This window comes from Echinops telfairi, unplaced genomic scaffold, assembly GCF_000313985.2.
Source record: "Echinops telfairi isolate 266 unplaced genomic scaffold, ASM31398v2 ScPeMD7_34;HRSCAF=130, whole genome shotgun sequence".
Classification (NCBI taxonomy): Eukaryota; Metazoa; Chordata; class Mammalia; order Afrosoricida; family Tenrecidae; genus Echinops; species Echinops telfairi.
This window is the reverse complement of record NW_022103931.1, coordinates 2,938,512-2,949,812: the sequence shown is the minus strand read 5'-3', so window position 1 is coordinate 2,949,812 and position 11,301 is coordinate 2,938,512. Positions and strand designations below refer to the sequence as shown.

The 11,301-nt window shown below is 40.3% G+C and overlaps 1 protein-coding gene across 1 annotated transcript in view; it reads right to left on the bottom strand.

Annotated features, from left to right (window-relative positions):
• PHKA1 (phosphorylase kinase regulatory subunit alpha 1) overlaps nt 1-11,301 on the bottom strand; it is a 245,264-nt gene that overhangs the window by 67,628 nt on the left and 166,335 nt on the right. The window contains exons 18-19 of the mRNA XM_045290221.1: nt 5,301-5,461; nt 1,307-1,483 (exon numbers count right to left, since the gene is read on the bottom strand). Coding sequence (XP_045146156.1) covers nt 1,307-1,483; nt 5,301-5,461 — 338 coding nt within the window. The remainder of the gene's footprint in view (nt 1-1,306; nt 1,484-5,300; nt 5,462-11,301) is intronic.

Genomic DNA, 11,301 nt, shown 5'->3' with positions numbered 1-11,301 from the left:
GATATTCTATTAATGTAAGAAATAGCACAGTGGCATTGTCAATGATACTTTGATAGATTTATCACATATGAGAGGGTTTCAAATATAATGAAAAAAGATCCATCATATTTTCATTCCATTTACCCCCAAAATTTCTGAAGAACTCTAAAATATCAGAAAAGGCCCAGCTATTTTTCATTTTTCCTAGACTTTCTTAGAACACTGTATTCCAGGTAAAAGATGGAGTTCTCTTGAGAAAATGTCAATGGATGATCCTATCTAGGGAATCAAATAATGTAGTGGCTGACCAAATTTGAGATAGTCCTAAAAAATTTTTTACAGCCCATTGTTGAAATACTTACCTTAGCCTGTAAGGTCATGAAGAGAGACATGGAGCTCAAATAACTGTTCCAACAAGTAAGTAGCAGAATTTGGATTTAAACTCAGGTTTCCTGATTCAAAATCAACAAATGTAACTTCATAAAGTCCACCGTTTCACATAAGCTCATTGGCAAGGGAGTATACTCAAGGGTATCCTAAAACATTTCACTCTTTTAAATGTTATTTTCCAATAATTATGTTTAATATCTTTAGTTAGTAACAGTCAATAAATTTTAGGTAGCAAGAACATGCATCTCAATCATTTTAATTATCTGTAAAATGTTAACATTCAAGTCTTTACAGTGTGGCCAAGGTGCCCTACTGTCCCTTCATATGTCGCTCCATAAAGACATTAAACACTTCTAGGAAGCATAACTATTCCTAGCAATGTGTAATAAAGGACATCATCCCCTGTAAGTACTACTGAAGGAAGGTAGTGGTAATAGGTAGGAAAATGACCAAGAGGCTGAAGAGTGAGTACATATTTGAAAAAGACAGCTCTACATTCCTGGAACAACTGACTCTCAAAGTTACAGCTTGCCTCAGGAAGGGAGCTGTAGCTCCATAGTAATAGTTTTACATTATTTTCTCTTTAAATAAAATTTTTGTCAAAGGGGCAATATTACAAAGGAAAAAACGTTTTCTACCATTTTTGTGCATTGATGTTAAAATTGAATATGCTCCATAAAGCCTGTTCTACAGCTTCTCATCATGGCATTAGTTAACTCAGAGTAAATAACACTATTGACAGTAAATTAAACATAATTCTTTGATTTTACAAATATTTATTGAATGTCCATCCAATAGGTTCTAGTGTTGTCATAGATGCTGGGGATAAAGCGGTGAATAAAACAAAGTTCCGACTGTCATTATAATGAATGCCCCACCCTCATGTTGGTCTTCATATTATCCTGTTGTGACTCTAGTGAGTCATGATATTACTCACTCTGTACATGCAGCTCCTTGGCCTTGGTCACCAAGGACATTAAGTCGCAGGTTGTTTGCACGGCAGCTCGGAATCGATCTAGCCCTCCCTTCTGTGAGGCAGGGGGTAGTTTAGGATGGGGAGCAGTGTGTGCCAAAAGGTGATCTAAATAACGAGTAACTTCATCACCACAAGGAGCTGCAAGTTTAGTGACAATAGGAGGAAGGAAAAAAAAATGAACATTTTAGTACTTTATAATTTACCCCAGCAAACAGAATGACTTGCTCCTGTGTCCATACTACAGCACTAGTCGTCAGTTTCTTGAGGGCTCCTTTGTTCCAGAATCTCATAGCCTTAAGATTCAAAAACCATGGCAATTTACCAGAAGCCCTCAGCCACTCCAAGGGAGAAAGAAAAGGCTTTCTATTCACATAAAGAGTTACAGTCTCAGAAACTCAGAGAGGCAGTGTTACCCTATCACATATAGGGTATGTCATATAGGCATCTATTCATTGGCAGTGAGTAATATTTACATTGTATTATAATACATACTGAAGGCTAAAATCCTTGATCTTCATTAGCAAGTGTTTCAAGTCCTCCTCTGCATATCGGAGGGTGTTAATAAACAACCCTGATGCCACATTCTTCTTTATATAACCCAGCTTCTCTGATGATTTGCTCAGCATACAGATTGAATGGGTATGGTGGGATGACATAACCCTGTCTCATACCTTTCCTGATTTTAAACAGCGCAACATTCCCTTGTTCTGTTCCCACAACTGTCTCTTGATCCATGCGCAGGTTCCGCATCAGCACAACATAGTATTCAGGGATTCCCATTCTTCCCAAAACTATCCATAATTTGTTAACAATGAAGACAACGTTAAGGCCCCTAAAAGTATTATGAGGTTACTATAGGCAAGGTGGAACAAATAAACACATGTGTGTGATAGAGTAGTGGCAGCAGTTCTAGTGGTGGTAAAACATGCAGAACATAGGGTGCTTTCATGAGAAAGGGGCTGGGAGGGGCAAAAATCTTCCACCAAACTTTGAGTGAAGTTAAAACTAGAATCCACAAATGTCAACTACAGTTGTAAATGAAAGACCAATTTTCATGTGAACATGGTGTAGAAAGTGCTAGTTACACATTGGTCGTCTTAGTTACTTCATTTGTTCATTCACCAAATATTTATTGCCCACTATGTATCAGGTACTGTATTATGTGCTAAGGTTTCAGTGGTAAAAAAGATATAGTCCATACTATTTTTTTCCTAGCTTATTTTTTTATTAATCATTTTATTGGGGCTCTTATGAATCTTTTGACAATCCATCATTCAATTGTATTAAGCACACTTGTACACAGGTTGCCATCAGCATTTCTAAAACATTCTTTCTACTTGAGCCCTTGGTATCAGCTCCTCTTTTCTCCCTCCCTCCCCCACACTCCCACCCTCATGAATCCTTGATCAATTATACATTATTGTTGTTATTTCATGTCTTACACTATCTGTTGTCTCACTTAACCCACATTTTTGTTATTTGTCCCCCTGGGGATTGGGCTAGATATCTAACCTTGTGATGGGTTCTGCTGTTCTCTCCCACCCCCGCCCCCGTCCCCGCCATCCCCCTACCCTCATGATATCACAACTCCCACTACTGTTCCTGAGGGTTTTATCTGTCCTGCATTCCATGTGTCCAGAGCTCTTATCTGTACCAATGTGTGTACTCCAGTCTTGCTGGATTTATAAGGTAGAAATGGGTAATGGTAGTGGGAGGTGGGGGAGAAGCATTCAGGAACTAGAGGAATATGTGTTTCGTCAGTGCTATACTGCACCCTGGTTGAATCGTCCCTTTCTTGTAACCCTTCTGTGTGGGGATGTACAATTGTCTACAGATGGGCTTTGGGTCATTGATAAAATTGTTTGTTTTGGATCTTTCGATACCTGATCATGTCCTCACCTCATGATCACATAGGGTGGTGTGCTTCTTCCATGTGGGCTTATTTGCTTCCCGGCTAGATAGCTGCTTGTTTAACTTCAAGCCTTTAAGACCCCAGACACTATATCTTTTGATAGCAGGGCACCATCCACTTTCTTTACCACATTTGTTTATGCACCCATTTTGCTTCAGTGATTGTGTTGGGAAGGTGAGTATCAAAGAATGCCAGGTTATTGGAGCACAGTATTATTGTATTTAGGGAGGCCTTGAATAGAGGCCCAAAGTCCATCTTCTATCTTAATACTTAAGATAAAAATATGTGGATATTGGTCTCTATCGCTTTCATTATAAAGTAATATATTTACATATATACATGCCTATAAGCTATACCTCTATAATTAGCTTTTGAGTCCTACTTATTTCCTCTATTTCCTTTCACCTTCCTCTTGTCCGACCATCATGCTTACCCTCCACTCAGCTCTCAGTAATCCCTCTTGGATACATTGCACATGTATTCTCACCATCATTTTTAGATCTCTTGTTGTTCCCTTATCCCTGAGTTTGTTGGCTTCCCCCTCCCCCTCCCCACCCTATCCTCTCCTATGTCCCTCTGGGACCACCGATTCCATTGTTTTCTCTTTGGAATTGTTTGTCCTGCCTATCTTATATAGATAGACATAGAGTCTCTACTCTTTTATGAGACATTCAAGACACAGAAATAGACTGCAGACTAATGGTCAAATACAAAGACAGAGAATGCATAACTAGAATAATTATTATTGACTCTTCTTTCCTTGGAATTCAAATAATTTAATATTTGTCAATATTTTAACATTTTAGGGTAATGTTTCTCATCCATTTAAAACCCTTGATACCCAAATGTTTTCTCATTGTATAATCTCCATATCTGTATCAGCACATAAAAATCTTGTTGTGCTTCATTTTGTCTAGTTTGTAGTAGGAAAACAATTTGTTGTTGGCTGCTAAATTGGCCTCCAACTCATAGTGACTCAATACATAAGAGAATTGTATGCTTTTGATACATTGGGGTTTCATTAGCTGATGTGGGGAAGTAGATTGATTGTCAGGCCTTTCTTCAGAGTCTTAGTCTGAAAGCTCTGCTGAAACCACATCACAACAACTTGCAAATCTACACCGGCAAAACAAGTGGTGGCTACACTTGAGGTTCACTGGCCGGGCATCAGACCTGGTCCTCCATACAGAAAGCGACAATTCTACCATTGAACTACCACTGTCCTCTATGAAAACAATGATGTTGGTGTAAGGTGCCATTGATTCGGTTCCAACTCATAGGGACTCCATACACACAGAATGAAACACTGACCAGCCCTGTACCATCTTCACAATTGCTGTTATCCAGCCACTATGTTAATCTATCTGGTTGAAGGTCTTCCTCTTTTTTTTTCTCATGCTCTATTTTACCAAGCATGTTGTCTTTACCAGATACTAGTCTCTCCTGGTAACTTGGCTAAATTACATGAGACTCATACTGAAGAAGTCTCACCATCCTCACTTCTTCTAAGACATGTTGGTTTGTTTTCTTGGCAATCCATGGCATTTTCAATATTATTTTCCAACACCATAATTAAAATACATCCTGAATATATTTTTTATTCTACCCCAAGAGATTCTGACAGGGTCCTCATATGAAAAAACAAACAAACCAGGTCTTTAATAAATGTTTTTTTTTTGCCTTATAATATTAAAAATTGGTACTGTATACTTTTTCTACTACATATTTGATTCTTAATATCTCTCATTCATCAATTTCCTCCCATTAAAAAATCACAGCCATTTCATATACCTGGGAAAGAAATCTTCCTAAACTTACTGAAGAACAGTCCAACATCATAACTCTATAAACACCATGGGGTTATTGGATCAAAATCCAGGGGTAAGTGGAGGGATGAAAAGTAAAGCCAAACAAAAGTATAAATGTAAGCGTATTAAGTAGAAGTGAGGATGATACATTGTGAGACTGCTGGCAGCATGAAATATTAAGTAAGATGCAAACAATATATTGTAATCTTTATAAAACCTTTATAAACCTCCTTACCATTACTAGTTGAATCAAAGTCATCCATCCAGTCACCAAATTCCAGCTGACTGTCATCATAATCATCACCATACAGCTTACCCTCAGGCCCAGGATCCATGAAGCTCAAGTATGTGCAGCAAGAAGTTGTCAAGAACTCTGACAATTTGCCTGTTTGAACCCTGACAATTGAGAAGTGGTTAGAAGACAGCAAACCAGGCAAAATCATTTTCAAAACAATACATTAGTGATAAAAGGATACAAAGAATATTTTGTTGGGGGTTAATAACATTTATATAAAAAAAACCATTGTCATAAAGTCAATTCTGATGCATAGTGACCCTATATAGGGATGCTAATATTACAAATCTTTATGGGAGTCAACAGCCTCATCCATGGTTTAGCTGGGTTTGAACTGCTGACTTTGCAATTAGCAGCCTAATGCCTAGTCCCTCAGTGAAATTTTACAGCAATGCTAGGCATGGTATACAACATAAAGGGTTAGAATATTGTTATTTAAGTGCAATAATTATAGATCCCAAATATGTCATCAGATCAGTTTTGCTTTCTTCTACCACCATCCGAACTAGGCTAGACATATGATAAAAAAAGTTTGTATTGACCTCCTCAGTCCCACTCCTGGGTGTTCTCAATTCTCCCACCCCCTAACCTGGGGCATTAGTCTGGGACGCAGTCATGTTTCCAGTCCAGGCACCTGCACATTAGGAGGAGAGTTGCGTGAGGATCACAGGCAGTGACGCTGAAGGTGCTGTGTAGAGAAAGGTCAGTGCTCATTGGTGCCTCACGTGTCAGGATTTGTGAAAGTTGTTAAGAGTCAATTCCAGGGGACTTCCGGCAAGATTGCAACTGAGTAACACATACCAAAGGGACTCTGCAGAAATCAATGCAGGAGAGTGACTGAGAGGGAAATTAGACTCGGCTGGGTCACAGGAGGAGCATCATAAAGATAAGTAGACACAGATCCACTTGGTTTTGACAAGCTGTGGGCTTTTGGATTACCACTGTGGAGCCTGGCTAAGCCGTAACACAGACTTGGCCATATCTGGACTCCCTTGGCCAGCCCAAAGGCTTTACGTCAACACAGACACAGCTTGCTGCCACCTCTGGTCAGGGTTTAAACCCCTCCAGCCCCATGGTCAGTTTGGCAATCAGGACTCAGTTATATCTTTACTTTTGTTTCCCTGTCCCCCAACAGTCTCAACGGGCTCAGTTTTTCTCCTCTTCTCTTTCCTCTCACATGCCACTGCCTATGCTAGCCCTCCACCCAGCTGGGGGAGCTCCAGCACTTTGTAGCATAACACATGGCTGGGGAAATCCCACACGCTTCCCACCTCAGGGAAACACCCGCCTACCCACCAAGGCCCTTTAAATGGCCTGGGGAACACCTGCCTGCCCTTTGGGGTGCTCCACTTGGCTGGAGGAACCTCTACCCAACTTCCACAGTGCTCCACATGGCTGGGGGAGACCCTTCCTGTATTCTGTAGTCCCATGTAGCTGAAGGAACTTTGTCCTGCCAACTGTAGTGCTTCACACAGTCAAAGTCAGCTTCCCAACCCTCTCCAGAACTCCGCACTGCTGTGGGAACCTCTACCTGACCTACGCAGTGATCTAGCTGAGTAGGACAATTCCGCCCACCATCTGCAGTGCTCTACACCAAAGCCGGCAACCCTACCTGCCCTCCAAGGCACTCCTGTTGCAGCAGGCACTGCTGAACACCCTCTGAGACACCCCAAGCCACCATGGGCCACACCACCATGGCTTCCTGTGAGATCATGCAGTGAAACACCATCCTTGCAGGTCCACAAACACCCAACCAGCGTCCCCTGAGAGGACCATGCAAATTGCCCTCCAAATAATAGAATACTGGTTGGCTAGGAAAACGGTGAAAACAAAGGAAGGTAAAGCTGTTGCCTGACCCCACAGTGCAGTGAGCTGCAGACAGTTCGAATAAACATTCCTATGAGTCTCCTGAAGAGAGCCTAGTGTTCTTTGACTCTCTGGAAAATGGTGCCGGGCTCCTCGAAAACAACAAAACGCAAATAGCAATCAGCTCCAACAACCTCAACAGAAAAAAACATGAGAAACAAAAGGTAAGGTTGGAAGAAGTTTTGAACCCAATGAAGTGCATGGAAGAAGCAGATATTGATCTGCCACAGAAAGAAATCTTCAGAGTGGTTCTAGGAGTCATACAGGATATGAGGGAAGCTATACAGAAAAGGGATGAAATGCTAGAGAAGAGAAAGGCCATGCACCAAAGGGAAATGCAAGACCTAAGGGATGAGATAAAAGCCAATAGAAAATTCACAGACTTTGCCAACAGACATGAGGAGGCAGAGAATCACACAAATGAAGTAGAGAATAACCAGGGAGACTTCAACAAAAGGGAAAGGCAGTCAAATAACATAATCAGAGAAGCTGAAGAAAATCCGAGGTCCACGTCTGATGCTATGAAGAGGAAGAAAATTAGAATAATTGGGCTACCTGAACAAGAAGACACAATGAAGAAGTCAATAGCAAAAATAGCGAGGGAATTTTTAGAGGAAAACTTCCCAAACTTAATGAATGAAAACCAGGCAACCATTCAGGAGGCCAAAAGAACATCAGCTAGACTGAAACCCAAGAAGTCACCAAGGCATATAAGAGTTAAACTATCCAACTTTGAAGCAAAGGAGGATATCATGAGAGCAGCTAGGGGAAAATGAGCAGTCACCTATAAAGGCACCAAAATAAGGATATGCTCAGACCTATCAGCTGACACTATGAAGAATAGGAGGGAGTGGAGTAACATGCTCCAAAATTTGAAGGAAAATAATGCAAACCAAGAATACTCTATCCAGTCAAATAATCTATCAAGACAGATGGAGAATTAAGAATCTTCACAGACTAGGAAAAACTCAAAGACTATGTTAAAAGAAACTTAGACCTACAAAAGATCCTTGCCGATCCAGTATGGGCAGAAGAACAGCACTCACTGAATGCAAATAAGAAACCACCACATAGAACAAACCCACCCAGAGGGCAACAAGGAGAAAACAGCCCCCAAGATAGCATTGGATCAGGGGTGGAAAGAAGGCAAGAATGAACCATACACGCACGCACATAAACAAAATACTGATAAGAAAGGGAAGGAGTTAAACATGTAACACAAAAAATATCATTGTAAAGTTGGGTGAGTGCAGAGTGGAGACTCAAAGTCCATCGTAGGCAACTGGACACCCCCTCGCTGAAGGGTTGAGGGCAGGAGATGAGCCAATCAGGGTTCAGGGTAGCAACGATGAAACATATAACTTTCCTCTAGTTCTTAAATGCTTCCTTCCCCCCACTATTGTGATCCTAATTCTACCTTATAAATCTGGCTAGACCAGAGGATATACACTGTTACAGATAGCAACTGGAAACACAGGGAATCCAGGACAGATGACTCCTTCAGGACCAGTGTTGAGAGAGGCGAGACCTGGAGGGTGAAGGGAATGTGGGGTGGGAAGGGGGAACCGATTACAAGAATCTAGGTATTGCCTCCTCCCTGGGCAAGGGGCAGCAGAGAAGAGGGCAGGGGGAGACGTCTGACAGTGTAACTTATGACAAACTATAATAAGTTGTGAATTATGGAGGGTTCATGAGGGAGGGGGGAAATGAGCAACTGATATTAAGGGCTGAGGTGGAAGGCAAATGCTTTGAGAATGATGAGGGCAGCGAATGTACATATGTGCTTGACACAATGGATGGATGTATGGATTGTGATGAGAATTGTACGAGCCTCCAACAAAATAATAATAAAAGAAAGAAAGTAAATGTCTAGAAAAGAATAATGGCAACATATGTAGAAATATGCTTGATACAATTGATGTATGAATTGTTATCATTGGGAATGATGAGGGCAATGAATGGACAAATGTGCTTCACACAATTGATGTATATATGGATTGTGATAAGAGTTGTATGAGTCCCTAATAAAATGATTTTTTAAAAAGGTACTGTATGATACAACAGAGTCCACAAATGGATGCAATATCCCTAAATAACAATGGACTGAACTCAGGCATTCAAAGGCAAAGGCTGGCAGACAGGCTTAATAAAAACAACCCATTGATCTGCTGCCTACAGGAGACACATCTAAAGATTACAGACAAAAATAGGCTTAGAATCAAAGGCTGGAGAAAAATATACCAAGCAAATGGCAATTCAAAGAAAGCAGGATTTGCCATCCTAATTTCAGACAAAATAGATCTCAAGGTGCAAACCATAAAGATAAGGAGGGGCACTATATAATGCTCAAGGGAACAGTAGGCCAAGAATCAATGCGCATGATAAATATATATGCACCCAACTATAGACCCACGAATTTCATCACACAAACACTCCAAAAGATAAAAAATAAATTATAGGCTCAACAATTATGATAGGTGACTTTAATACACCACTCTCTGAGACACAAATCAAATCTGTGTACATTCAACCACATAGAGATCATACAGACTTCTCTCCTCGATCACTATGCCATAAGACTGGAAATCAACAGAAGGATGATGAAGAAAACGAGGGTAAACAATTGGAGGATGAATAAGTATTGAAAAAGGAGTGAGTACTGGCCCAGACCAGAGAAGAAATTAGGAAGTTTCTAGAAATGAACAAGAATGAGAATACGACATACCCAAACCTTTGGGACACAGCAAAGGCATTTATCAGAGGAAGTTTGATAGCAATACATGCACACATGAAATAGGGAGAGACTTATGATTGATATGCTGGCACAAAACTTACAGCAATTAGAGCAGAGTCAACAGGACAATTCTACTAATAGCAAAGGAAAGAAATAATAAAAACCAGGGCTGAGATTCATGAGAGGGAAAACAAGAAAACTATGGAAAAATTAATGCAGGTAAAAGTTGGTTCTTGGAAAGGATTAACAGAATCAATGGACGGCTGGCAAACCTAACCAAAGAAAGGAATAAATTTCAACAGCAAGAATGAGGGATGAGCCAGGGAACATTACAATGGACCCTAATGAAATAAAAAGGATAATTACACAGTGCTCTGAAAGCCTGTACTCCAATGAATTCAACAACTTGGAAGATATGGACATATACTTGGAAAAACAATCCATCCCTAGACTATCCCAGATGGATGTCAAGAATCTCAACAGACCCATAGCAATAGAAGAAATAGACACGGTTATTAAGGCATTACCAACAAAAAAAACCTCTTGGGCCAGATGGCTTCACAAGAGAATTCTACCAAGCATCCAGGGTAGAACTGATTTCAATCCTATATAAACTCTCCAGAACATAGAAAAAGATGAGAAACTCCCGAACTCTTTTTTTATGAAGCTAGTACAACTCTGATACCGAAACCAGGCAGGGATCCCACAAGAATCAAGAACTACAGACCAATATCCCTAATGGACATTTATGCAGAAATTCTTAACAAAATACTGACCAATAGAATACAAAGGTATATAAAACAAACAGTTCACCATGACCAAGTGGGATTCATACTAGGGATGCAGGGATGGTTCAATACACGAAAAACCATTGGTATTAGTTGCCACATTGACATGAAAAATGATAAGAACCACATTATAATACCGATAGATGCAAAATAGGCATCCAACACCAATTCCTGTTTAAGGCACTCAAGAAGAAAGGAATAGAAGGAAAACTCCTCAATATAATTCAAGCTATATATGAAAAACCAGCAGCCAAAGTGGTTATCAATGGAGAAAAGATGAAAACAATGCCACTGAAAAGGGGACCAGACAAGGATATCCCTTGTCCCCACTGTTACTTAACATCATATTGGAGGTCCTAGCTAACAACATAAGGCAAAGAAAATTCATCAAAGGTATTCACCTGGTGAAGGAAGAGGTCAAACCCTTGTTATTCACAGATGACATGATTTTATATATGGAAAATCCCAAAAGCTCCACAAGAGGAGTACTGGAAGAAATAAAGGAATATGGTGGAGTGGCAGGATACAAGATCAATAAACAGAAGTCTATCGG